Source organism: Eriocheir sinensis, chromosome 34 (assembly GCF_024679095.1).
Source record: "Eriocheir sinensis breed Jianghai 21 chromosome 34, ASM2467909v1, whole genome shotgun sequence".
In the NCBI taxonomy this organism is placed as follows: Eukaryota; Metazoa; Arthropoda; class Malacostraca; order Decapoda; family Varunidae; genus Eriocheir; species Eriocheir sinensis.
Window position 1 is genome coordinate 4,492,612 of NC_066542.1, and position 24,285 is coordinate 4,516,896.

At 46.2% G+C, this 24,285-nt stretch overlaps 3 protein-coding genes across 6 annotated transcripts; 1 reads left to right on the top strand and 2 right to left on the bottom strand.

Annotated features, from left to right (window-relative positions):
- Positions 1 to 31: 31 nt before the first annotated feature.
- Positions 32 to 5,874, bottom strand: LOC127006937 (type-2 ice-structuring protein-like). 2 transcript variants are annotated; one of them, XM_050877332.1, is made up of 3 exons: positions 5,286 to 5,874; positions 2,871 to 3,056; positions 32 to 1,830 (listed from the first exon to the last, which is right to left on the bottom strand). In XM_050877332.1, exons 1-3 carry the CDS (start codon positions 5,509 to 5,511, stop codon positions 1,598 to 1,600), a joined length of 645 nt encoding a protein of 214 aa, XP_050733289.1. In that variant the 5' UTR covers positions 5,512 to 5,874; the 3' UTR covers positions 32 to 1,597. The 2 variants fall into 2 exon arrangements, with proteins under 2 accessions (XP_050733289.1, XP_050733291.1); XM_050877334.1 differs by lacking the exon at positions 5,286 to 5,874 and adding an exon at positions 4,192 to 4,397.
- On the top strand, positions 1,691 to 14,004 carry LOC127006936 (uncharacterized). Of its 3 annotated transcripts, XM_050877330.1 has the most exons (4): positions 1,691 to 1,836; positions 10,870 to 11,059; positions 11,608 to 11,658; positions 12,098 to 14,004. In XM_050877330.1, exons 2-4 carry the CDS (start codon positions 11,042 to 11,044, stop codon positions 13,655 to 13,657), a joined length of 1,629 nt encoding a protein of 542 aa, XP_050733287.1. In that variant the 5' UTR covers positions 1,691 to 1,836; positions 10,870 to 11,041; the 3' UTR covers positions 13,658 to 14,004. The 3 variants fall into 3 exon arrangements, with proteins under 3 accessions (XP_050733287.1, XP_050733288.1, XP_050733286.1); XM_050877331.1 differs by lacking the exon at positions 10,870 to 11,059 and having other exon boundaries at positions 1,725 to 1,836; XM_050877329.1 differs by lacking the exon at positions 1,691 to 1,836 and having other exon boundaries at positions 10,545 to 11,059.
- A 4,063-nt stretch (positions 14,005 to 18,067) lies between these two features.
- On the bottom strand, positions 18,068 to 22,793 carry LOC127007185 (uncharacterized). The gene is made up of 5 exons (XM_050877899.1): positions 21,058 to 22,793; positions 20,503 to 20,728; positions 19,825 to 19,941; positions 18,737 to 18,922; positions 18,068 to 18,076 (listed from the first exon to the last, which is right to left on the bottom strand). The coding sequence occupies exons 1-5, from the start codon at positions 22,587 to 22,589 to the stop codon at positions 18,068 to 18,070; spliced, it is 2,070 nt and encodes a 689-aa protein (XP_050733856.1). The 5' UTR covers positions 22,590 to 22,793.
- Positions 22,794 to 24,285: the final 1,492 nt, after the last annotated feature.

Here is a 24,285-nt window from a genome sequence, read left to right on the forward strand (position 1 = left end):
ATAACACCCCAAGGAAAGAAAAACAACCCGGTACAGAGCCAACACGTGACACCCCTTTATTGGTGGACAAGGTGTTGAACAGTACTATAATAATGCCCTGCCAGTTGAAGGGTGCTGAGCTGGCGAGGAGCTTGAGCTAACACTATGTTGCTATAGGAGGATCTATATCATTGCTAGCTGATAAGGATTACTAAGAGATAAGGTAAGGTATTGGTAACATGCAGTAAGGGTGAGCTAATATGATTTCAGAGGAATTATATCATTGCTAGTTAATAAGGATTGCTAGGAGATTGTAAGGTAAGGTATTGGTAACATGTGCGGTAATGAGTGAGCTAATACTATGTTCTCAGAGGGAATCTATGTCATTGCCAGTTAATAAGGATTGCTAAGAGGATGTAAGGTAAGGTATGCAGTAAGGGGTGAGCTAATACTATGTTCTCAGGGGGATCTATAATATTTCTAGCTATTGAGGATTGCTAAGAGGATGTAAGGTAAGGTATGCAGTAAGGGGTGAGCTAATACTATGTTCTCAGGGGGATCTATAATATTTCTAGCTATTGAGGATTGCTAGAAGGTTTTAAGGTAAGGTTTGTGCTAATTAACATGTGCGGTAACAACTCGTGACAAAATAAATACATAATAAATAAACTATCCACTACATCTCAATAAGTTAACAAGCATCCATTTATAACTGTCCACAGCATAACGTGGTAACAATGTTCCTTATCGAAACTACGGTATGTCCATCGCTCGCAGCTAGTTCACAAAACCCAATTCGAAGCACTTGAAGCCGCGTCTCGAACTGATTGTAGTGATTTTTGCGGCATTAAGAAAGAATAAGATAAAGAAATAGAGAAAAAAGGAAAGAAAAAAAACATGATCGTAATCTACCATAAAAAAAACATTGAGAGACATTTTATAGGATCAAGCTGACCAGTTGTCCAGTCCTCTTGTGGGTATAACTCAGTCCTGGGCCCGTATCCTCAGACTCCTTCAGCTCTCACAACTATTTCCGAAGGCCACAAAGGAGATGAGTCGGCTGCGGGATTGCGGGGTCTCATGAGTGGTTTTATTGCCATGATTGAGAAGCCTCGTCAAACTATACCGCTAGACTCGTAAAACTACCCGTGGAAATACTACTGCTACCCTTCCCTATCCTTTCCCTTCTTTCCTTTCTTTAGCTTCTCCCTTTATTTCCCTTCCCTTTCACTCTCCTTCCCTTTCCTTTCCCTTTTTCTCCCTTCATGAGTGGTTTTCACATTCACGGGCCAGAAGCCTCGGCAAACAACCACTCTAGGCTCATAAAACTATACCCATGGGAAGACTAATACCCCTGCCTTACTTTCCCTTCTTCCCTTTCTTTAGCTTCTCCCTTTATTTCCCTCGCCTTTTGCTTCCTTCTTCCCTTTCCTTTCCCTCTGGCTCCCTTCATGAGTCGTTTTCACATTCACGGCTCAAAACCCTCGCCAAAGAACCACTCTAGACTCATAAAACTACCCATGGGATGACCCGCCACAACCTCTACGAAAGCCTTAGTAAATGTGATGTGTGAGCCCTGGAATGCTTGAGAATCCGGCCCTTGCTTAGCTTGGCGGCGTTACTTTAACTCGCCGTTGTACTGACACACGTAGCGAAGCGTCGAGCGGCAGGGTTCGTCGTAAAGCAGCGGGTGACTGCCCGGGCGCAGGGCCAGACATCTGCTCGCCGCCCGCTTCGCATCAGGCTGCTTCTTCCCCCACTCGGCATCGTTGACAGGGAGGCCGTTCAACCACCGCCAGCCTTCCGGTCCGTTATCCTTCCCGCCGACCCACACCGACCGTATGCGAGACCCTGATGGTGAGAACACGCTTAATGCCGTTATTGTCTGTCTGCGCTAACGGGGTAATACTTTATAAGAAGTCCGCCTCCCCCTCCGCCACTCCAGCCCCCCCTACCCCCCAAGACAAGCCTGGGGAACTGTGGGGAACCGGGGTTTGGGGGGGAAGCCAAAATCACTGAAAAATGGGCTTCCAAAATTACCCATAACGGTTATAGAGAGAGCTAAAGACCCGTACTCAGATGCTTTTAGCTCTCACAAAAATCATTTCCCAAGGCCACGGAGATTAGTCTAGTTCTCATGAGTGGTTTTCACATCCATGGCAGTGCAGAAGCCTCGTCGCTTAAGCTCATAAAACTAGCATTGGGATTACCCATTACAACCTATAGGAAGGTGAGAGAGTATTTAGCTAAGGTGTGTGTGTGTGTGTGTGTGTGTGTGTATGGATGCGAATCTAAGAACTTTATTAACTTGTGCATATGGGAGGTGTGAAGGGATATGTGTGGGACTGGGGTGAGAGTTAGGGAGGGGTATAGAGGGGGTCGCCATGTAAAGTTATTAAGACTCCTTGGATTCTGAAATAGCCGATTGAGGAAACAAACAACTCAACCCCAAAACTTACGACTGGTGTGGAATTCTGTGTCACGGCGTAAATTGTGGGAGAAAAGGATGTTCGATTAGTACATCTGAGTAAAGAAAAAAGACCCTATTGATATATGAATAGATAGATAGACTGCACTTTAGAGAGAGGGAGGGGGGGTAACAGGCATAGGAGAAAGAACAACAAAGGGAAAGGAATTAATAAGAAGGTATACGTAGGAAGGAAATAAGAGAGAGACAGAGACGAAAGCAGGAGATATGAAAGCGTAGAAATGGCATGAAGGAGAGTGAGAAAGGAGAGAGAGAAGCAATTAAACAAGAAAGAGGATAAGAGGAAAGAAAGAGAAGGAGAGGCGAGAGGAACACAAGTGGGATGAAGAGGATGAGAGAGAGAGAGAGAGAGAGAGAGAGAGAGAGAGAGAGAGAGAGAGAGAGAGAGAGAGAGAGACCTTACCTTTTCTTCCCTGCCGAATGAAGGACCTGAGGGAGTAGAGGTAGGTGGGCGTGGTCAGGTCTGCGCCCATACCCACGCAGGAGTGTCTAGCGTTCTCCCAGGTGAGCGAATTTGTACTCATAAAGAAGCACTCATCCACGACCCGTTGGAAGGGCGCGGGGCAATCCAGCGTGGACTCCGTGAGGTCTGAGGAGAGAGGGATGGGTTAGTAGGCTATCCTCAAACGCTTTCATCTCTTACATCAACAATTTCCAAAGGTCAAAAGGAAGATCAATTGGGTTCTCATGAGTGTTTTCTTAGGTTCCTGTTACAGAGGAAGGGTCAAACTACCACCACCAGGTTCATGAAGCTACCTATGGACATCCCCACAACTCCTGCGAAAGCCTTATCGAATGTGAGTGTGGCCGTGCGGTTGGTCAGGAAAACTCTACGTTGTCCAAAACTATCGAATGGAAATGAAAAAATGTCCCAAAATTGAAAGAAAATTGAGTATCCCTTGAAATCTGAGGCAGGTCTGCATGGGAAAGGGATGAACGCGTGAACAGGAATACTCGATCTTGTCTATAATACTACTGAATGAAAAGAGGAAGTCCCAAAACTGAAAGGAAATACAGAATCCCTTGAAAGTTTGAGGCGGGTCTGACTGGGAAATGAATGGACGTATAACAGGGAAGTGCGAGAGGAGAAAGAAGAGGAAGAGCTCGGAGGAAGAGAAAAGGGGTTTGCATTTATGAGGATGGGGGAGAGAGAGGGTGGGGGAGGGGTTTGCATTTATGAGGATGGGGGAGAGAGAGGGTGGGGGTCTGAGGATGAGAGGAAGAGGGGGCGGAGGATGGGAGAAAGAGGGGGCTGAGAACTGGAGAGAGAAAGAGAGGAGACTGAAGATGGGAGATAGCCTTCATTCGCAAACACCTAAGACGCGCTGAACACATCCATTATTAACTAACACCCTGACAACGGATGACTTAACTAAACCGTAAAACCCGTCGTAGAAAGAGTCTGACCACTATTACGCGCGATGACGAGGCGCCCAGACCAGATAATAACATAACGGCGCCGGATCTGGTCACGCGTCACACGTTCTGAACACTATTGAGGTCTGGGCGGTGTAATTCCACGGTGTGAGTGAAGAGGCAGACTACCGTGGCGGCGATGATGGACGTGTCAGCTATTTCACACAGCCATAACGGGGGTGTAATTGGAGTGTGGTGAAGACGTGTATTCCTTCCCACAGTGGCTGCGTTGTCTGGACCGCATCTGCGAGTATCCTATTTGTAGTTTCTAACAATACATGAGATAAAAACCTAGCAGCTTGCCTTACTTTGAAAACTGGGGATGTAATTGCAGCCTGCCAAGGAGGTGTACGTTTTCTCACACCGGCTGCGTTGTCTAGACCACATCCCGATACGAGGTTCCCGTCTGTAGTTTCTAACAATACATGCCATAAAAATCTTGCTTCATTCTTTACTGTGAAAACGGGGGATGTAATTTCAGCGTGGTGAAGACGTGTTCTCACAGCGGCTGCGTTGTCATGACCACATCTGCGAGTCTGTAGTTTTTAGCACATGCGATGAAAACCTAACTCCATGCCTTACTTCGAAAATAAATAGCGCCACTGATAATTATGAGTTAAAGGATATATCTCAACATTCTGTAATCACATACAGGGCAGTGGCAGCACACTCGCCTCGGACCCGTGAGTTCAGGGATTCGATTCCTGGATTCGATTCCCAGGCGGAGAGGAGACGAAAATAGGGAAACTAATCCGTCCGTGCCCTCTGTCCACCCAGCAGTGAATGGGTTCCAGGCCCTTAATACCTCCACGGTTCCAGGTGTCAGTCGGGGGTTGTCCCACCTCCCGTGTGTGTGTGTGTGTGTGTGTGTGTGTGTGTGTGTGTGTGTGTGTGTGTGTGAGGTTTCAGCCGTACCCAGAGATCCGTTACTTGTGGGCTCCAAGCTCATTTGGGGAGGATACTTACTAGCGATCACGAGTCCAAACCGTAGTTAATTACATACACATTTTTTTTTAGTCCTAGGATCTGTTTTGTAGTATTTTCACAGGGTGACATGCTTCTCCCTGAAAGTAACAGCGATATAAAAATATAAATAAAACTCTGGGGTATGCGTGAAGCAGCCTCGGCGTGTGAGAAGCAGCGACTCCGTGGCTCCAACTTCTGCTCGCGTGTCCAGCGTGCGTCAAGTCAGTGCTCATAGCCACTGTAGTGTTTTTTTATCAGTCGAATCACGTGCGAGGCGGATTCATTTCATTTTCCTGATACAAACAATTATTACCACAGATAAAGTAACTTCTTATTATAGGTTCATGATCCCCTCTCGGAGTGCCCGGCAGCAACTCTTTACCGGCCCGGCAAAGTGTCGCGCGTCGCAGAACAAAACTTTGGCACAACGCCTCACCTGACTTTCCGGCGTTGCAGCATCTGTGGCTTTCCTTGGTCGCGTTGATGAGTTCCCTGAAGAGCTGCGCCTGCTGGGCCAGGATCATCTGGGACATGGCCAAGGCGGAGCGTAGCTCCTCCACGTCCCTTGTCGGCTGAGATTGAGGGTAGGCCATGGCCCCCGTGCACACAAAACCCAGGAGTGCCAGGGACGGCAGCACGAACTTGGCCGCGGCGGACATCATGGTGACGGCAAACCAGCAGTGATGGGACACGGCGCTGCTCAGCCCGGCGTGAGTGAAGTGCGCACAGCGGTAGCGACTCACGGAACAACTGATCACAACTGAGCACTGAATGAGAATCGTGCTCCGCCGCCGCCGTTGCCGCCGGCAGTTTCCCGGCGTGACTCAGCGCTCTCCGCATGCAGGTTGTGGGATTGCCGGGCCGCTGGTCGTGTGAAAGATGTGTCTCGACGCTACTCTGGCTGTGTTTCCTCTCTCGGGTCATGCACCACAAAACAAGCTGAGTCATGGCTTGCTGCATAGGCCTGCCTGCTCGCGTGACGTCAGCGGGTACAAATGACGGTAGATCTCGTGTGTATGGAAAGATGAAAACAGTCAATGGTTAGTGTCAGAAGCATGCATCATAGATCGTCTCCATTTTAAAATATACCCCAAAAAATACAATCCCCATAAAATTGTATAAAGACACTTATTTTAGGCGCTGACAAATCGGAAAAGAAAAAGGAAAAAAAAAAACATTTGTAGAACAAGAGAAGCAAGAATAAATTTGTCATTTCGGACTTTCCCGTTGATCATCGTGTCATTTTTTCATCGCCCGAGTGTTTTCTTTTCTGGAAAGTTTGGGGTCAGGTCCATGCCGGGGACGTGCCGGAGTGTGTCGCCGCTCATCTAGCACAGACGCTCGCGGCGACACCTATGCTCCAGGCGACGAGAGCTAGCTATTCATTTCTCCAAATTACCCCAGAAACTCTCGGCGGGTAGTCTGATTTTAGGGCTGTCATTAAAAGTCGTATCCATTTCCTCTTGTGTCCATTTCCTCTCCACTTTTCTACGCTTTCTTACGCTGGAGAAAGAACGAAATCATTGGAAAAAAAACAGAGTGTCTGCTGTGAAATACGACCGAAATTGATGTTCCGGGTTTCAAATATTGTTCTTGCGTTCTTTATTTGTTCTTTCTACGCTTTCTTATGATTGACAAAGAACAGGATCGATGGTAGAATCAGGGGGAGAGAGTGCTATTTAGTCCATGTGGATTACGACCGAAACTGATGCTGCTGGTCTGAAATTTTGCTCTAGTGTTCTTCTTTGTTCTTTTGTTCTGGTATTTTGGTTCCTTCTACGCTTTCTATACGAAGAACAAGAAAATATATCCATGGGAGAATGAGGAAGTGTCAGCTGTTCATTTTTTTAGGGTTACCCATGAAATTGACGTTAATGGCTTAAAGTGTCAGTCCCCCTTCCGTCATTAGCAGCTTCGTGCGTGCGTAGCCACCGAGTCTTAGGTGTCATTAAGAGCGGCCAAAACAACTCGGCTCACACTGTTACACGCGGGGAAAGTAAGTCGCCTGCTCCGCCTCATTCTCGCGACTCTTAAAATGTAGGTGAGCAGTTACTCTGTCCCCAAATCAAAAAGAAGAATCTGGCTTGTTGGTCACAGTAGCGTTAAGATACGGTGAAAGAATGAGAGAGAAAAATAGATATCTAGGTTGTATGTACTTTCTCAAATCTCCAAAATCTTCGAGTATGCCTTCTAGATGCGTTGCAGTCTTTGTCTTCCTCCAGTAGTTCCCTTTTTGGCCACACCATAATCAAGATCCAGAAAGAGAGAGAGAAAAAGAGAGAAATGGATCAAAGTTGTAAGTTTTTTCTCTCTCTCAAATCTCTCCAAAAATTATAAGGTTGCCATCTAGATACTGAGGTTACTGTCTAGATGCGTTGCAGTCTTTGTCTTTCTCGAGTTGGTCACACTATAATCAAGATCCGGAGAGAGAGAGAGAGAGAGAGAGAGAGAAAAAAAAAAAAAGATGAAGAGATCGAGATGTGATGTTTTTTTCTCAAATCTCTTTCAAAAATCTTCGAGGATGCTGTCTTACATACGTTGCAGCCTTCGTCTTCTATTTTCTTTTTTCTTTTTCTTCTTTTGTCTTTTGTGAGCCCAGTAAAGTCATTTGTCACATTGAAAACCCGGAGTCTGTTTTTGAAGCGTTGAAGAGGTGTTGAACCGCAAGTCAGTGCTCGGTCAATGGTGTGTGTCAAGACGAGGACTCCTAAACAAGGCGAGGGAGGCTGCAGGGGTAACGGTGTGCGTCGCCACCTCACCTCACGCGACCTGCAAGCCACCCACTCAAGAAGAAAAGATACACAGAGAACTACAGAGAGACACATATATATAGGTTACGTAGAGGAAAGATAAAGACAGATAGATAGAAAGATAGATAATGGTTTCGTAGAGGTTGTGTTAGTGTTTCCATGGGTAGTTGTATGAGCCTGGTGATACTTTGACAAGACTTCTACATCATAAACGTGAACGGAAAACCTCTACTCCAGACGCTATATATAGGCTACTGAATCCATTGCTACGGGAAGAAAAGATAGATAGATAGATAAATAGATAGATAGATAGACTGATTCCTTTATTCGTTGATATTTAGACTGGTAGATAGTTTGAAGATTGACACGTTGGATAGATAACTAGACAGATAGATAGATGGACTGACTCATTCATTGATAGATAGCTTGAAACATACATATATAAATTAATCGACATAGATAGATAGATAGATAGATAGAGGCAAATCAAGACACTTTTCCATGCAACCTAAACTGAACATACTTGCAATAGGCTACTTCTGTCTAGTGATTTGGGGGCTTTCTTCTCTTTCTTTCTTCCTTTTTCTTTCTTTTCTTCCCTTACATTGTCTTTGGAAATGGTTGTTCGTGTGGAAGCCGAAAGCGTCCGCAGATCAGTCAATATTGGTGGAGGAAGTGGAGGCTGCGGGCGGCGGGCGGGGCTCATGTTAGCATCGAAAAATTGGCTAGCTCATCCATCCTCCCTCGGCTGAAACTATTGGTGGTGTTAGAGGTGACCTTCCTGGCTTAGATGTGCGCGTTGGGGGAGAAAATAGCCATAGAAAGACGACGTAGCGGTTAAAGTCATTGATCATATGTTCTCGTGTTATAAAAAGCGATTTCCTACTGAAGTTTGACGCTTTGATAGACCATGATAAGCTTGGTTGAGAAATTAGTTTTGCCGTAACGAAATATAGCCTAAGAAATTCGTACCATAGAATGTATAAATCGTATATCCTCATGTTATAAAAAAAAAAAGTGATTCCCTGTAGGAGTTTGACGCTTTGATAGGCCATGATAAGCTTGGTTGAGGAATTAGTTTTGCCGTAACGAAATATAGCCTAAGAAATTCGTACCATAGAATGTATAAATCGTATATCCTCATGTTATAAAAAAAAAAGTGATTCCCTGTAGGAGTTTGACGCTTTGATAGGTCATGATAAGCTTAGTTGAGGGATCAGTTTTGCCGTAACGAGATGTAGCCTAAGAAATTCATGCCATAGAGTGTAAAATCGTATACTTTCGTGTTATAAAAAGCGATTTCCTGCTGAAGTTTGACGCTTTGATAGGCCATGATAAGCTGAGTTGAGGGATTTTTTTTTTTTGCCGCAAGGAAATGTAGCCAAAGAAATTCGTGCCAGAGGATGATTAAAAAGAATGTATGATAAATAAACGAAGAATAGATATCTGAATTAAAAGTTTGAAGGTACATAATTTACAACGAAGAAAAAATAATGAACAGAACGAAGGGAATCACTAGAAAGTCCCTCAAAAATAAAAGAAATAAAAAAGGAAAAAATCATCAGGAAATCGTTATATAGTTTAGGAAAAAAGAAATTGGACCAAAGACATCGCTAGAAAGATCCTCAAAAATCAAAAGAAACAGAAAATGGAAAATAAAAAGTCTTCAGGAGATCGTTTCATGACTGTCCAAAGAAGAAGAAGCAAAAAAAAAAAAAAAAAAATAGACGGAAAATATTTCAAGAAACCACAAAAATCGGAACGTGTGACGAGGAGGAGGTGGGCGAATCGAACGGTCTCACACACACACACACACACACACACACACACACACACACACACTCGCTGCCCCAATCCGAAGAACGGTAAACAGAGGGCTCGGAGAGGGAGGGGAAGGGTCTTATATGTACACCGCATGACCCAGAGGCAGAAGACAGCACATGCACGAAGGCGGAATGGAGATGAGAGAAAGAATGGGAAGATGCAGCAAGGATGGAGGCGTGGAAGGGAGGCTTGGAGGTGAAGATTAGGTTAGATTTGATTAAAGTTATTGAGGTATACAGAAATAAAATACAATATGCATCTATAATCTTAAAAGGAGGCGTGGAAGGGAGGCTTGGAGGTGAAGATTAGCTTAGACTAGATTATATTATATTAGATTTGATTAGATTAGATTAGATTTGATTAGGTTTGATTTTGTAAGTTATTGAGGTATACGCTTATAAATACAGATATAGCCACTCTTCTCTGCTTTCATAGGGGCAAAACTTAGCGGGCTTTTTGTTTTCGATTAATAGCCTTGAACTGCTTCCTTTACTGTAAAAAAATGCAGTTCTGATCTCTAAAGGATGGAGGTTCTTATGCCATCTTAACCCCACTCCCACTATATATATTCTTTTTTTATTTTATTTACTCAGTATTATACATCAAATATACACTTTTACATAAGTTCGCTTGTATTCGAAAGCTACATTCACCCAAGATACATATATTTGTGTATACTTGAAAATACACGAAGGTAGAGAGGGTAGAAAGAATGGATAAAAGACTACAGAAGAAGGAGGAGGAGAGAATGGATTCGAGATGAGGGTAAATAAAGAGGATGAGGAGGAGGAGGAGGAGGGGAGGAGGGGAAGGTAGGAGAAATTAAAGCAAAAAATGAAAAGAGATGCAAATAAGAGGAAGATGGAAAGATGGATAGGAGAGAAGGAGGAGGAGGAGGGAGGAGGAGGGAGGAGGAGGAGGGATGCAGGCGAAAAAAGGAACACATAGGAGGTAGGAAGAGAGAGAGAGCGAGGGAAGGAAGGAAAACGGAGGAGGAGGAGGAGGAGGGGTCGAAGAAGGGAGTGCACGCATTTATATGTAAGTAAGAAACCCAGGCACGAGGAAGGTCTTATTAGCAGGCGACTCCTCCCTACACTACCCCGTTAGCCTACACCGCGAGCCAGCCAGCTAGTGAGTCAGGGCACGGAGAGGGAACAGAACGCCAGGACTTGGAGCCGTCAGTTACCCGCTCAGCCCCCTCCGCCCCTAGTCAGTTCGGGCAAGGGAAGGGGAATATAACGCTTGGGTCAGGACTTCCAGCCATCAGTTACCCGCTCCGCCTCGCCGCTACTCAGTTCAGGCAAGGGAAGGGGGATAGAACGCTTGGGTCAGGACTTCCAGTAACCCCGCAAGCCCGCCAGTCGGTCAGTCAGGGCACGGTGAGAGCCTACACGTGGGTCAGGACTTGAAGCCGTCAGTAACTCTGTCTCGCCCGCCGCCTGTCAGTTAGGGCACGGTGAGAGCCTACACATGGGTCAGGACTTCCAGCCGTCAGTTACCCCGTGAGCCAGCCAGCCAGCCAGCCAGCCAGTTCGGCCACGGTGAGGGACTACACGTGGGTCAGGACTTGCAGCCGTCACTTCCCAGCCACCTACATCGTCACACCTCGCGCTCAGAAATGTTACGGCCAGCTCAGGTAGCGTGACACTTTTTTTTTTCTCTCTCTCTCTCTCTCTCTCAGTAGTTTTGTAGCTCTCAGGTTATTGCTTTTTGCTGAAGTGTGGTGTGGGTGTGTTGTTATTTGAAGTTGTCTGAGTTTTTTTCTTTTTTTCTCTCTCCCTCGCTGTCTGTCTGTCTGTCTGTCTGTGTCTAATTCTCTCTCTCTCTCTCTCTCTCTCTCTCTCTCTCTCTCTCTCTCTCTCTCTCTCTCTCTCTCTCTCTCTCTCTCTCATCAACCTTCTTCACATCCATTACAGCTAATGACCCCACAGTGAGTGCCGTTACGCGCACACACACACACACACACACACACACACACACACACATACACATACACGCACACACACACAAACACACAAACACACAAACAGGCAAGTACATTAGTTAGAGACACGCATTCTTTCTCTGTTTGTGTGTGTGTGTATGTAGGTATGTAGGTATGTGGGTTTGTATGTCTGTATGTGATCTTCTAAAGAGTGATCAAGGCAAGCTGATGATTACAATGTTACCTTTTGCTTCCTCTAGGTGGCGTTAATGGCTGCCTTGGCGAGCTGCGTGACTTCTGCGCCCCAGCCCGTAAGTCTCTCTACAACATCAAATACTATAACATTGCCTCGTCCCAGATTGTCTATATATATACGTGTTCGTTGCCTGTAGATTACCTCACTCCAGTCTTAAGGGATGCGGGTGAAATCTTTATATGTAGCGGGTGTTCTGTCTTAATATGGCTAATTCTTAAGTTTATGATATAGATAGATAGATAGATAGATAGATGGATAGATGGATAGATAGATAGATAGATAGTATAGGTAGATCTTACAGGTAGATAGATAGATATAGATAGGTAGGTAGATAGAAAAACTGACTGAGTGACTTACATTGACTGACTGACTGACTGACTGACTGATAGATGACTAGACATATAGATAGATAAACTGACTGATAGATAACAGACTATAAACAGTCACCATCTTACCTGATTAACTAAAAACTAATAGTACTCTAATAATTTCAGGTCCCCGAATTACCAGGAGCACCAGGATCTTCGGGGCTGAACCCTGAACTGCATCCCGCAATTGGACAGCAAGATGACCAACCACATGACTCGCTGCCCCTCACCTACGCCAGCACGGAGGACAAGACTTCCTTTGAGGGTCCGCTGGATGTGATAGGGCCCAGTACCGTAGGAGAGGAGGCGGGAGCGGCGGCCACGAAGACATATAGCGACGCAGTGGAAGTTGATGCCGAGAGCGGACGAAAACTCTATGGCTTCCTCCCTCCAGATCTTGCCGAGTTGGAAGGTCCCGCAAGGCCACAAGTTAAAGGGGAAGCGGAGATCATTTCCGAGATAGAGAGCATCTTAGGCAAGGTACGAGAGCAGTATAGCCAGAATGGACAGTCCTTCCCTATTCCCGAAGCTGAGGGTGAATCCTCCGCCTCTCAGGGACAAGCTGTAAAGTCCATCACCGATCTTTTGAAGCTTTCCAAGTCCAAGATTGAGAATGAAACGGTGGAGGAAGATCCGGTGATTGAAGAGGCTCGGAAACGGTACATGGCCATCTGGAACAAAGAGGCTGAGCGACTGAATGCTCCGTACATGAGGGTGACGAAAGCCTGGCCAGAACTCGGTATGGTTTATATGCCTGATGTGACGGAGGCGACGGATCAGATCAAGGCGTCCAAGGCGGTAAAGGAGGCAGCGGAGACCTTCAAGAAAGTGTACGAGGAAAGGGTCACAGAAGAGGCCGCCAGGAACGCAACGATGGAGCCGATACTGAAGGTCCTCAACAACTTCATGAGTGCTTGGATTTGGGCGGAGACCACAGACGAGGCGGAGGCTGCTGGGTTGACTGACGGCGATGACAGCGAAGAGGAACACCACGAAATGAAGACTCCTGACCGATCTAACGCCCAGAAGAGGCTACAAGGCAATTCGATCGACTCCCAGCTCGGCGAACTCTTCAAGAACATGGTCACGCGACGGCCAACGCCAAATCTGCAGCCCAGCGATGATACCAAATCCAAGGACCTCATCCAGACACTGAATTCCATGAAGCTGACGTTGTCCTGCACGGTGGTTCCTGGGAGCCTCGCCGACACAGTCCCTTCTGACACCCCCATCAACCCGAACATCCCACCTAACAACCCGATAGCCGATATAAGGCCGATTATTGATCCTTTCGGCGTATTGGACTCGGTCAGGAATACCGGAACCGCAAACACACGCCCGCTGATACCCCAAACACCAGACCGAGACCGCCTAAGAAGCCCAAATGCGGCTCCCAGGCCCTTCTATAACCCTTCCGTAGTGAGCCCGTTGAGAGATCCCATAGCTGCTTATAATCGACCACCTGTAAGCCCTATTGCGTATTCTGGACCCTATATAACGCATGAGGTGGATATCAGACCAGTTGGGTTTCCAGAGACATCCGCACCAGTAGCAGCGAGGCGTAATTACAACATATACCCGATCACAGAAGAAGATGACTCCTCGCAACCCATGGAGTCTGAGGAGGTGTTTGCTCGACTCTATCTGCCCCAACAGCCGTGGAGAGAGCCTTCGTGGCTGCACTAAAGGGGGCAGAGGCAATTTACATAAGAGACCATTATTACTGAGATAGAATAAGGAGTTTGAAGTAATAATTGTAATTTGAGGAGATGTTTGGTGGATGTTATGGGCCCCAGAAGCCGTGGTCACAGACAGACTTCGTGACTTAAGGGGGCACTAAAGCAATTTACATAAGAGACCATTGTTACTGATATAGAATAAAGAGTTTGAAGTAATAATTGTAATCTGAGGAGATGTTTGGTGGATGTTATGGACCCCAGAAGCCGTGGTCACAGACAGCCTTCGTGACTAAAGGGGGCACTGAGGCAGTTTACATAAGAGACCATTGTTACTGAAATAGAATAAAGAGTTTGATGGACCCCAGAAGCCGTGGTCACAGACAGACTTCGTGACTTAAGGGGGCACTGAGGTATTCTGTTCTGCATAAGAGATCTCCATCATTGTTGCCATTAGTGAGATAGACTAAGGAATATGATGCAATGATATATATAATTATTAATGAGGTACACAGTATGGCTAGTCTTTCCACTCTAGCACTGGGCATGTTAGATTTAGTACAGAAATCAGCTAAAATACGAATTTCTGAACGTGTACAAAACAATAAAAGGCTGTTAAAACAATGTGTATTTTCCAATGGATGTTAAATTTATTCCATCAAAGGCAGTATAATAACGATATACATCTCTCTATGCAAATTCTGACTCTGTATGCATACCTCCTCTAACTCTTTATGGGAGCAGTGAGTAGCGGGCTTTTTTTCACATTTGTTACCTCTTTTTTTTATGCCCTTGAACTGACTCCTCTGCTGTAAAAACAAAAAAACAAAAGCTCCTTTCTATATGGCAAGTTACGTGGAGTAGGAGAATGGAGTTACGTGTAAAGTTTGGGTCATACGCTATAGATGTGAAGGCCTCGGTGCTCATCTCATTCCGTCGCATAGTAAAAAACAAGATAGCAACACCAATCAATCTATAATACTTGTCAGAGGAAGGAAGATGACCGCTTCTGTCGACTAGCAAGGGAGTGAGGAGCGGAAGAACTGTCGTAATGGTAGTATGAGCAGTGATGGTCGTTGGAACACACACTTAAATACGAGAACAAGATTGCAACGCCAGGGAGGATATTAAATGGGATCAGAGGAAGAAAGATTAACCATGGGAGACAACTGACGAGGGAGATTGAGCGGAAGAGCTATCGTAAATGGTAGTATGAAAAGTTATATACGAGAGACAAGATTGCAACGCCAGGGAGGATATTAAATGGATTAGATGAAGGAAGATTAACCATGGGAGACAACTGGCAAGGGAGATTGAGTGGAAGAGCTATCGTAATGGTAGTATGAGAAGTTATATACGAGAAACAAAAGAGCAACGCCAGGGAGGATATTAAATGGATTAGATGAAGGAAGATTAACCATGGGAGATAACTGGCAAGGGAGATTGAGCGGAAGAGCTATCCTAATGGTAGTATGAGAAGTTATATACGAGAAACAAAAGAGCAACGCCAGGGAAGATATTAAATGGATTAGATGAAGGAAGATTAACCATGGGAGACAACTGACAAGGAAGATTGAGCGGAAGAGCTATCGTAATGGTAGTATGAGAAGTTATATACTAGAAACAAAAGAGCAACGCCAGGGAGGATATTAAATGAGATCAGAGGAAGGAAGATTACCCATGAGAGACAGATCGATGAGCGGAAGAGCTGCCGTAATGGTTAGAGCAGTGATGGTCGTTTGAACACACACACACGCACACACACACACACGCACACACACACACGCACACGCACACATACACACATGACACGGTTCACTCAGTCATCTCGAGGCACGGGTCACTCACTACTCAAACTCCACCAATCGCCTCAGTTATCACCCAGCATCCCTTAGGTGAACCCCGCATGCCCTGAGCTGTTTGCTGAATGCCTTGAGGGTGGACGTAGCGGTGACTTGCTGACGTTTCCCATAGCATACTGAGCAGAGAAAGCTGGTAGTGTGTGACCCGCTAGGAGGCCAGAACAGGACCTCGGAGCACGTGATAAGGATACATTACAGGACATAACGGGTTCCTACGCGGACTGGGGCATGGAATGTGAGGCGGAAAGGATACGCAAGGATATGAAGGATACGTGAGGATATGAAGTGTTTTGCAAGATGTATAAGGAGTCAGTGATATATTAGGAGTCTTCAAGGAGTTAGTCGGTCTTCTTGTGGCGGCGTACGGGAACTTGTGACTTGAATCTATTGACGTTGGAGTCAGAATTCTGGAGTCATTTGTTTCGTTGAGTTGGTAAGTGTGATCAGATCTCTTTTCTATGGTATTGTTAAGGTGTTTATGAGCCCTTTCGTTACAGTTCTATTCTTCATATTGTCTATAGTCTTTATTTCACTACGACTTGTATTGTTAGTAAGGCGTCAATGGTTTATGATAGCGTTGTAATTTCTGAATGTAGAAAAAGCACTATAGGTTTTACTACTACTACTACTACTATTACTACTACTACTGCTACTTTTCTACTACTACTACTACTACTACTACTTACTACTACTACTACTACTACTACTATCCTATGACACCATTTTTCCTGCGACATATTTACCCTCTGCCATTTTATTCCCTGACCATTTTTTCCTGGGCCATTTTTTCCCTGCGACATTTTGACCTATGATTTTTTTTCCCTTTGCCATAATTTCCCTGTTCCATTTTCCGTATGCCATTTTCTTTTTTCCTGTGACATTGTTCTCCTCTGCCACTTTCTTCCCAGACCATTTTTTTTTTTTTTTTGTGGGCCATTATTTTCGGGTTCAGTTATTTTCAGAGTTTACCAGGTCAGTTTTTTTTTTCTTCTCTTTATACGACACGCAATCAAGAGTTTTTTGTTTGTTTGTGCGTGCGTGCGTGTGTGTGTGTGTGTGTGTGTGGAGTGGGATGGAGTGGAATAGAATGGAGTGAAGTGGAAGCGGCGAGTGAGTGAAACAACGCGCCCCCGGACATATGCTCCCCGTTAGCTAGTTAGTCAGTGTATGTGTGCGTGTTTAAATACTGCCCTATTTTGGAGAGAGCGCAAGAACCGCCCTGAACACATGTTAAAGACTATTGCACATTCTGCGTTGATATGAGAGATCGAGAGGGAAAGATATATATTTTTTGTGTGTATGTATGTGTGTGTTTGTGTCTGCGTAGCGTGGTTATAATCGACCACCTGTAAGCCCTGTTGCGTATACTGGACCTTATATAACGCACGAGGTGGATATCAGACCATTTGGGTGTAAGGGTGCGTAAGGGTCGTATTATGAGACATTTCCCCGTCCAAGAACACATATTTGACAAGGCTTTCGTAGGAGTTGTGGGCATTTCCAGGGGTAGTTTTATGACCCAGGTGGTAGTCTGACCCTTCTTCTGTACCCTGAACCTAAAGAAACACATATTTGATATGACCCTGGTGGTAGTCTGACCCTTCCTCTTACCCTGAACCTAAAGAAACACATATATGACAAGGCTTTCGTAGGAGTTATGGGCAATACCAGGGTAGTTTTAGACCCTGGCGGTAGTACTAAACATTCCTCTGTACCATGAACCTAAAGAACACATATTTGACAAGGCTTTCGTAGGAGTTGTGGGCATTTCCAGGGGTAGTTTTATGACCCAGGTGGTAGTGTGACCCTTCTTCTGTGCCATGAACCTAAAGAAACACTCATTAGAACCCGACTGATAACCCCTTTGACCTTTAGAAATAGCTGATGTGATATGGCAAAGTGTCTTGTAATACCAGCGTTAGGGTCACGTAACTCGTACTAACTTTTATTTTGCTTTGTTTTGCTTTTGTTGTTGCTGTGTTGACTTTTCCTTTTTTTGGTTTGTAGTTTATGTGTTATATTTTTGTTTTGTTTTCCTTTTAAAAGTTTGGGGCATACGCTATAGCTACACGCGGCGGCGGTGCTCACCTCCGACACGTTGCTCCTTTGAGTCTATAGTTGGTATTTTTAGACTCTTCCGCCTTTCACGTCATCTATTTTCAAAGGCCGAAAAGGAGAATAATCGCGCTTTCATGACTATTTTTTCACATTCATGGTAGAGAAGAGGGGTCAAACTACCACCAGGGTCATTAAACTACCCCTGGATATGCCCCGAACGCCTACGAAAGCCCGATTTTTAGACTCTTCCGACTTTCACGTCAACTATTTCCAAAAGCCGAAAAGGAGAATAATCGGGCTGTCATGAGTGTTTTATCTCGTTCACGGTACAGAGGAAGGATCTAACTACCACCTGGATCATCAAACTACCCCTGGATATGCCCCGAACGCCTACGAAAGCCTTGCCAAATATGTGTGCTTGGGCGCCAAACTTTTTATTTTTTATACAGTAGAGGAAGCAGTTCAAGGGTAAAAAAAAAAAAAAAAAAATAGCCCGCTACTCACTGCGCCTACAAAGAGTCCAGAAGAGTGGCCGAAAGATAGGTCAATTTCGGGAGGAGAGGTGTCTTGATACCCTCCTCTTGAAACTGCTGAACCCGGTAGCCGCGGGGATCATGTTTCTTAAAGGTCCCTCTAACCAAGAAAAATGAGAAAAAATCATCACTCACACAAACCATTTCATAATATATATCAACTGATTTGTGATCAGTTTATGCATCATCTATTTTTAGGAGTTTATATCATGGCAAAAATTTGGCCCGTCGCTGGTACACGGTAAAGCCACAAATTTGGCCCGTCGCTGGTACACGGTAAAGCCACAAATTTGACCCGTCGCTGGTACACGATAAAGCCACAAATTTGGCCCGTCGCTGGTACACGGTAAAGCCACAAATTTGGCCCGTCGCTGGTACACGGTAAAGCCACAAATTTGGCCCGTCGATGCTACCGGGTTAAGAATACTGGCCTACGGAGGGGAGAATACATTAACCCGACTTACTCTATTTAGGCGAGAGCACAAGCACCGCCCAGAACACAATATTAAACACCACTAACTCGATTGGCACCAAGAACACACGGAAGAGGCCAAGCAATCTCTCACCTCGATTCACAACCTCGGTATGGCTTTTCTGAGACGGATTAGAACTCTTAACATTGATCACAGGACATACTGAAGCTCCCTTGTCCAAATGTTCGACGACCACGTGAATGATGATGATGACGAAGAGGATGGAGATGCAGTGAAGGAACCACACGTCGATCATCTTAATGTAGGCCGTGTCAGGGAGGTCATCGGAGGTGTGGTTGAAGAGCGTGTACAGCACCAGCAGAGTCGTCAGCGCCACCACCAGACGTACCTGATACAGAAAAAGGCAGGTTCAGTTGAGGCTTGGGGAGGTAGTCTTTGCAACGACCTTCCCTTTGTGGTTTCGTATATACCTGGCACAAAAAAAAAACCGTTTACAGTACCAGCAGGGTCGTCAGGGCCACCACCAGACGTACCTGATACAGAAAAAGGCAGGTTCAGTTGAGGCTTGGGGAGGTAGTCTTTGCAACGGCTTTCCCTTTGTGGTTTCGTATATACCTGGCACAAAAAAGAACCAGTTTACAGTACCAGCAGGGTCGTCAGGGCCACCACCAGACGTACCTGTTATAGAAAAAGGCAGGTTCAGTTGAGGCTTGGGGAGGTAGTCTTTGCAACGGCCTTCCCTTTGTGGTTTCGTACCTGACACAAAAAAGATCCAGTTTACAATACCAGCAGGGTCATCAGCACCACCACTAGACGTACCTGATACAGAAAGAAAGTTGTCAGTGTCCAGTACCACCAGGAGGGTCGTCAGGGCCACCACCAGAGCTCAGTTGAGGGTTGGGGGACAGCCTTTCCAACGGCCTCTCCTTTTGCGATTTCCTTTTTTACAGATCTTGAGTGTTTGCTGCCCGCTGGTTCTCTCTTCTTTGCCAGTACTCTTATGGAAAACGTTTAACTACCTCTTTGTCAATGGGTTCAAACAGTAATTCCGCAAGTGATGTATTAGGACAAAGGCCCCAGAGACGTAGGCTACAAGACAGTGACCCTTCTAGTGAGATCCTCCTAGAGCGCATTACTACTGAAAGTGACCAACCTACCTGAAGGAGACCGTGAGACTGATGAGAGTGACCGTATTGGAATGAAGCGTCACAAATGCATATAATATAATGACCTCCCCACCGAGACCATCCTAGAGTGCATTATATTACTAAGAGAGAGACCGGGGCGTACCTGTAGAAGCGAGACCCGGACGAAGAGAGTGGAGTAGCCGATACAGAGCAGCATAGAGGTGGGCAGGAACACGGACACCACCTGCATCATCCACCGCCGGCTGAGCACGAACTCCACCTGTTAGGATAGAGATAAATATAGAGTCTGTACGCTAAATCGGTCGTGACTCCTCGCCCCCCCCCCTACCCCCCCTCACTCTCGCTCTTCCGGGTAACACTGACTCTTGAACTGACTTTCTCTTCCCATCTCTTCTTTTTCGTGTTAGTCAGACAACAACCTTCCCCTTCTCTCATTCCCATCAACCTTTTCAAGTTAACATTATGAAGAATTAGTTTTGTTCCATTTTCACCCCCTTATATGCCTTTTAGCCTCCTCTTCGTCCCTATCTGCCAAGCTCCCAAGCAGTGATGCCATTTTAACGGATTCTCCGCTAGATCTGGCGGAATTGCATGTTAATCTAGCGGGAATAATCTTAGAATTGACAAGAGTAACTGGCGGATTTTCAAGTCCAATCTGGCGGCAAATTTTTATAGCTTAACCTATCATCTGGCGGATTTGTTAGGCCACCCTAGCGGATTTATAAATTTTGAGTTGGCAACACTGCTCCCAAGTCCCTAAGTGTCAGTCGGAGAACATCCCTCCACTTCACCTCCCCGCTCCCCTCCCCTTCCTAGTGACCTGCAGAAGGCTGTAGATGGTCTGATTGGTGTCGAGGACGGTGACGTGGACGCGGTAGCTGTTCACGAAGTAGGATGGCAGGTTGTGGTCGTCCAGGAAGGTCAGGACGTGCTGGTCGCGGGAAAACTCGACGAGGTCTTGGCTGACGGAGCTCTGGAGCAGCACGGAGCACCGCTGGGTGTCGAACGGGTAGTAAAACATGTCGAAGGTGCAGCCGAAGCTCCCGCTAGAAGGAAAACTGTTACAGACCTCACGCATCCATTACGAGTTTTCCGAAAGAGGTTAAAATCTCAAAACAGGACTTTGTCATGAGCAAGTATTCACATCAATCATGGAGGAAATTATTTTGTTCTATCTGCTTATAATGGAAGCATATATACGCTGTAACTGCGTGTATAGTATAGATATTCAGACGACGAGTGGGAGTCATGAGACCTACGGGACGCCCCGGGGCGGTGCGAGGGGCAAACCTTACCTGTACCGCTGCCTGGAGGTGATGGTGGCCGCGTCGCTGGCGTACACTGTGTCTGTGCAGAGGGAGGAGAGAGTTAGCACTGCTGGTTCGTTGGCATGTCAGCGTCAGGCAGCACGAACAACAGGACGGACAGACACTCACCGGTCCTTACGTCGTCGAAGTCGTCGGGTTCCGGCGGCCCCGTCTTGGAGATGAAGGCCTGTTTGTCCACCAGCTTCAGGTCTCCGCTCGGAGCGTTCGGGAACAGCAGGCGCGGTGTCCACAGCAGCTCGCTGTCCCTGGACGAGACTCTGTTGAACTCCAGGTTGTCCTTCAGGTTACGGAACTTGAGTTGGTTGTCTGTCCACGTCATATCCGCCTCCAGCTCCATCCTAACGTGTCGCCTGACGTCGCTGATGTCCATGATGCGATGAATTTTGACGATGACGCCGAGAGATAGCGGCTGGCCTTCTGCGCGGCCTGACGGCGGCCTTTCCCTCTGGTAGCCGTCCGGCACGACCACCGTGCTGCAGTCCTGCTCGTCGGACAGGTCGGGACAGTCGTCGCGACCGTTGCAGCGGAACACCTTCGGGACACAGTCGCCGCTCGAACACGTGAACTGGAACCTGTCGCACACTGACAGACTGAGGGTGACTGTCGTGTTGGGCGAGCGGCGGCACAGCTCAGCGCTGAGCGTCCACGTGTGACGCCCGATGGGGTACAAGTCCTCAGAGGTGAGGCTGAGCGTGGCCATCTGCCGGCCCGTGGTGGTGTCCAGCATCTGCCACGCTCCGCTGCCGCGGCTGTATATCATCAGGCCGTAGTAGCCATGGAAGTAGGGCTTCTTGGCGCGGTAGCCCAGCACCTCAAAGAAGGTCTGCGCCTCCCACTCGAAGCAGAGGCCGCGGAGGCGCAGGGGAGTGTCGTTGTTGCTCTGGCACGGTGCGCACGCCAGCCAGTGCAGGTCGCACGGCGTGTCCGCCCACCGGCCGTTGCCGAGGAACATGAGGAGGCAGCTCTCGCCCGCCCCGCCGTTGGGTTCACCTAGCGCAAACGGAGGCTTGATCTCAGTGTCGTCGGAAAACTTCCTCCACACGCCCTCCTCGCTGCGGTCGGTGGCGCCGATCCAAAGGGGGTAGTTGGAGGTGCAAGTGTCAGTGAACTGCAGCGAGGCGTTGTACAGCGCCACGTTGTCCTCGAGAGTGCCGGGGCTGTACAGCTGCTGGCCCACGCGGCGGCAGGTTTGCTGGGCCTCCTCCAGGTGCTGGAGCACCGGGAATACCACGAAACCCTCAGTGCTCCGGCACAATGCCGCAGCCTCCACTGTCTCCACCGTCGCGCCAAACACCTCCACGTCGTCCCTGTCGCTGGAGAAGACGTTGCCGAGGGGCGCCGCCTCCCCGCAAGCCGCCTGTCGAGCCACCTCGTCCGGGCCGAGGCTCCTGTTCCAGATGTTGACCTGCGCCAAGTGCCCGCGGAAGATCTGCAGCACGTCGAACCCTTCCGACACGAGGTCCTGCTCCTGGCCGAGCACGAGCGTGGAGTCAAGGCGCAGCGGAATGTCACCCGATGTGATGGGGCCGCGGGCGCGCTCCTCGCCGCCCACGTAGCCTACGTACTGGCCCGCGTCCATGACGTGGCAGTAGCTCGTCCACTGGTGCAGGCCGGCGCGAGAATGGAAGTTCTCGAAGCCGGGCTGCTGCACGCCGTTGTAGAAGAAGCCGTGATGCCCTCCTTGCCGGTCTGGTAAACGAAGCAAACGAAGGCTTTTGGAGCTGTGTGTCTCGCCGTTGTTCCTCTGCCACGTAAAGGTATTAATAATTTTTGTAATAGAACATTGCAAGCAATATTAATCTTAGGACTCACGAAAACATGGAATATTAGCTGTTGGAAGGAGATTCCTTTTAGCCTCATAAACTCACACAGTGGGTTAGTCAAATTAAGCGTTACAGTTCTAGGGTTAAGCTCTGAAACTGAGTACGCCACATAAAAACCAAATTGCATTTTATATATTTTTTCATATGCTATTTTCCTCATTAATTTCTGCTTCTAATAATTTCCACTGCTCAATAATATATTATCATTAGTTTTGCGTCCTTTTTTAAGCTCCAAAACTAAGTACGCTACATAAAAACCGATTTTCACATTACAATTTTAACTTTCATATGCCATTTTACTTATTAATTTCTGCTTTTAATAATTCCCACTGCTCAAAAAAAATTATGATTAGTTTTTCGTCCTTTTTTTAAGGTCTGTAACTGAGTAGACTACATAAAAACCGAGCTTCATATAATTCTAACCTTCATATGCCATTTTCCTTATTAATCTCAGCTTCTTATAATTCCTGCTGCTCAAAAATATATTATCATTAGTTTTTAGTCCTTTTTTAAGCTCTGAAACTAAGTACGCTACATAAAAACTGAATTCAATGATGTTATCTCTCTCTCTCTCTCTCTCTCTCTCTCTCTCTCTCTCTCTCTCTCTCTCTCTCTCTCTCTCTCTCTCTCTCTCTCTCTCTCTCTCTCTCTCTCTCTCTCTCTCTCTCTCTCTCTCTCTCTCTCTCTCTCTCTCTCTCTCTCTCTCTCTCTCTCTCTCTCTCTTTATATATATATATATATATATATATATATATATATATATATATATATATATATATATATATATATATATATATACATGCTTCATTTATTTCACTTATTAATTTCTGCTTTTAATAATTCCCACTGCTCAAAAATATATTATTTTTAGTTTTTCGTTATTTTTTTAAGCTCTGAAATTAAGTACGCTACATTAAAAACCGAATTTAATATTATAATTTCAACTTTCATATGCCATTTTCCTAGATAATTTAATAATTTGTACTTCTAATAATTCCCACTGCTTAAAGATATATTGTCATTGGTTTTTAGTTTTTTTTAAGCTCTCAAGCTGAGTACGCTACATAAAAACCGAACTTCATATAATTTTAACCTTCATATGCCATTTTCCTCAGTAATTTCTGCTTTTTATAGTTTCCACTGCTCAAAAATATATTATCATTAGTTTTTAGTTTTTTTTAAGCTCTGAAACTGAGTACGCTACATGATAACTGGATTTAATATTACAAGTTTAACCTTCATATGCCATTTTCCTCATTATTTTCTGCTTATAATAATTTGCACTTTTAAAAAACATCATAATAAACATGAACTCACACAAGACCAGAACATCGTGGGTTACGTTTGCATTGCCGAGGGACACGTGGGTCTCGGTGTCAGGGAGGGAGGACGGCCGGGCCCTGTAGCATACCGTCACGTGGTGGGACGCGCCTTCACCCTGGCCCGGGAGGA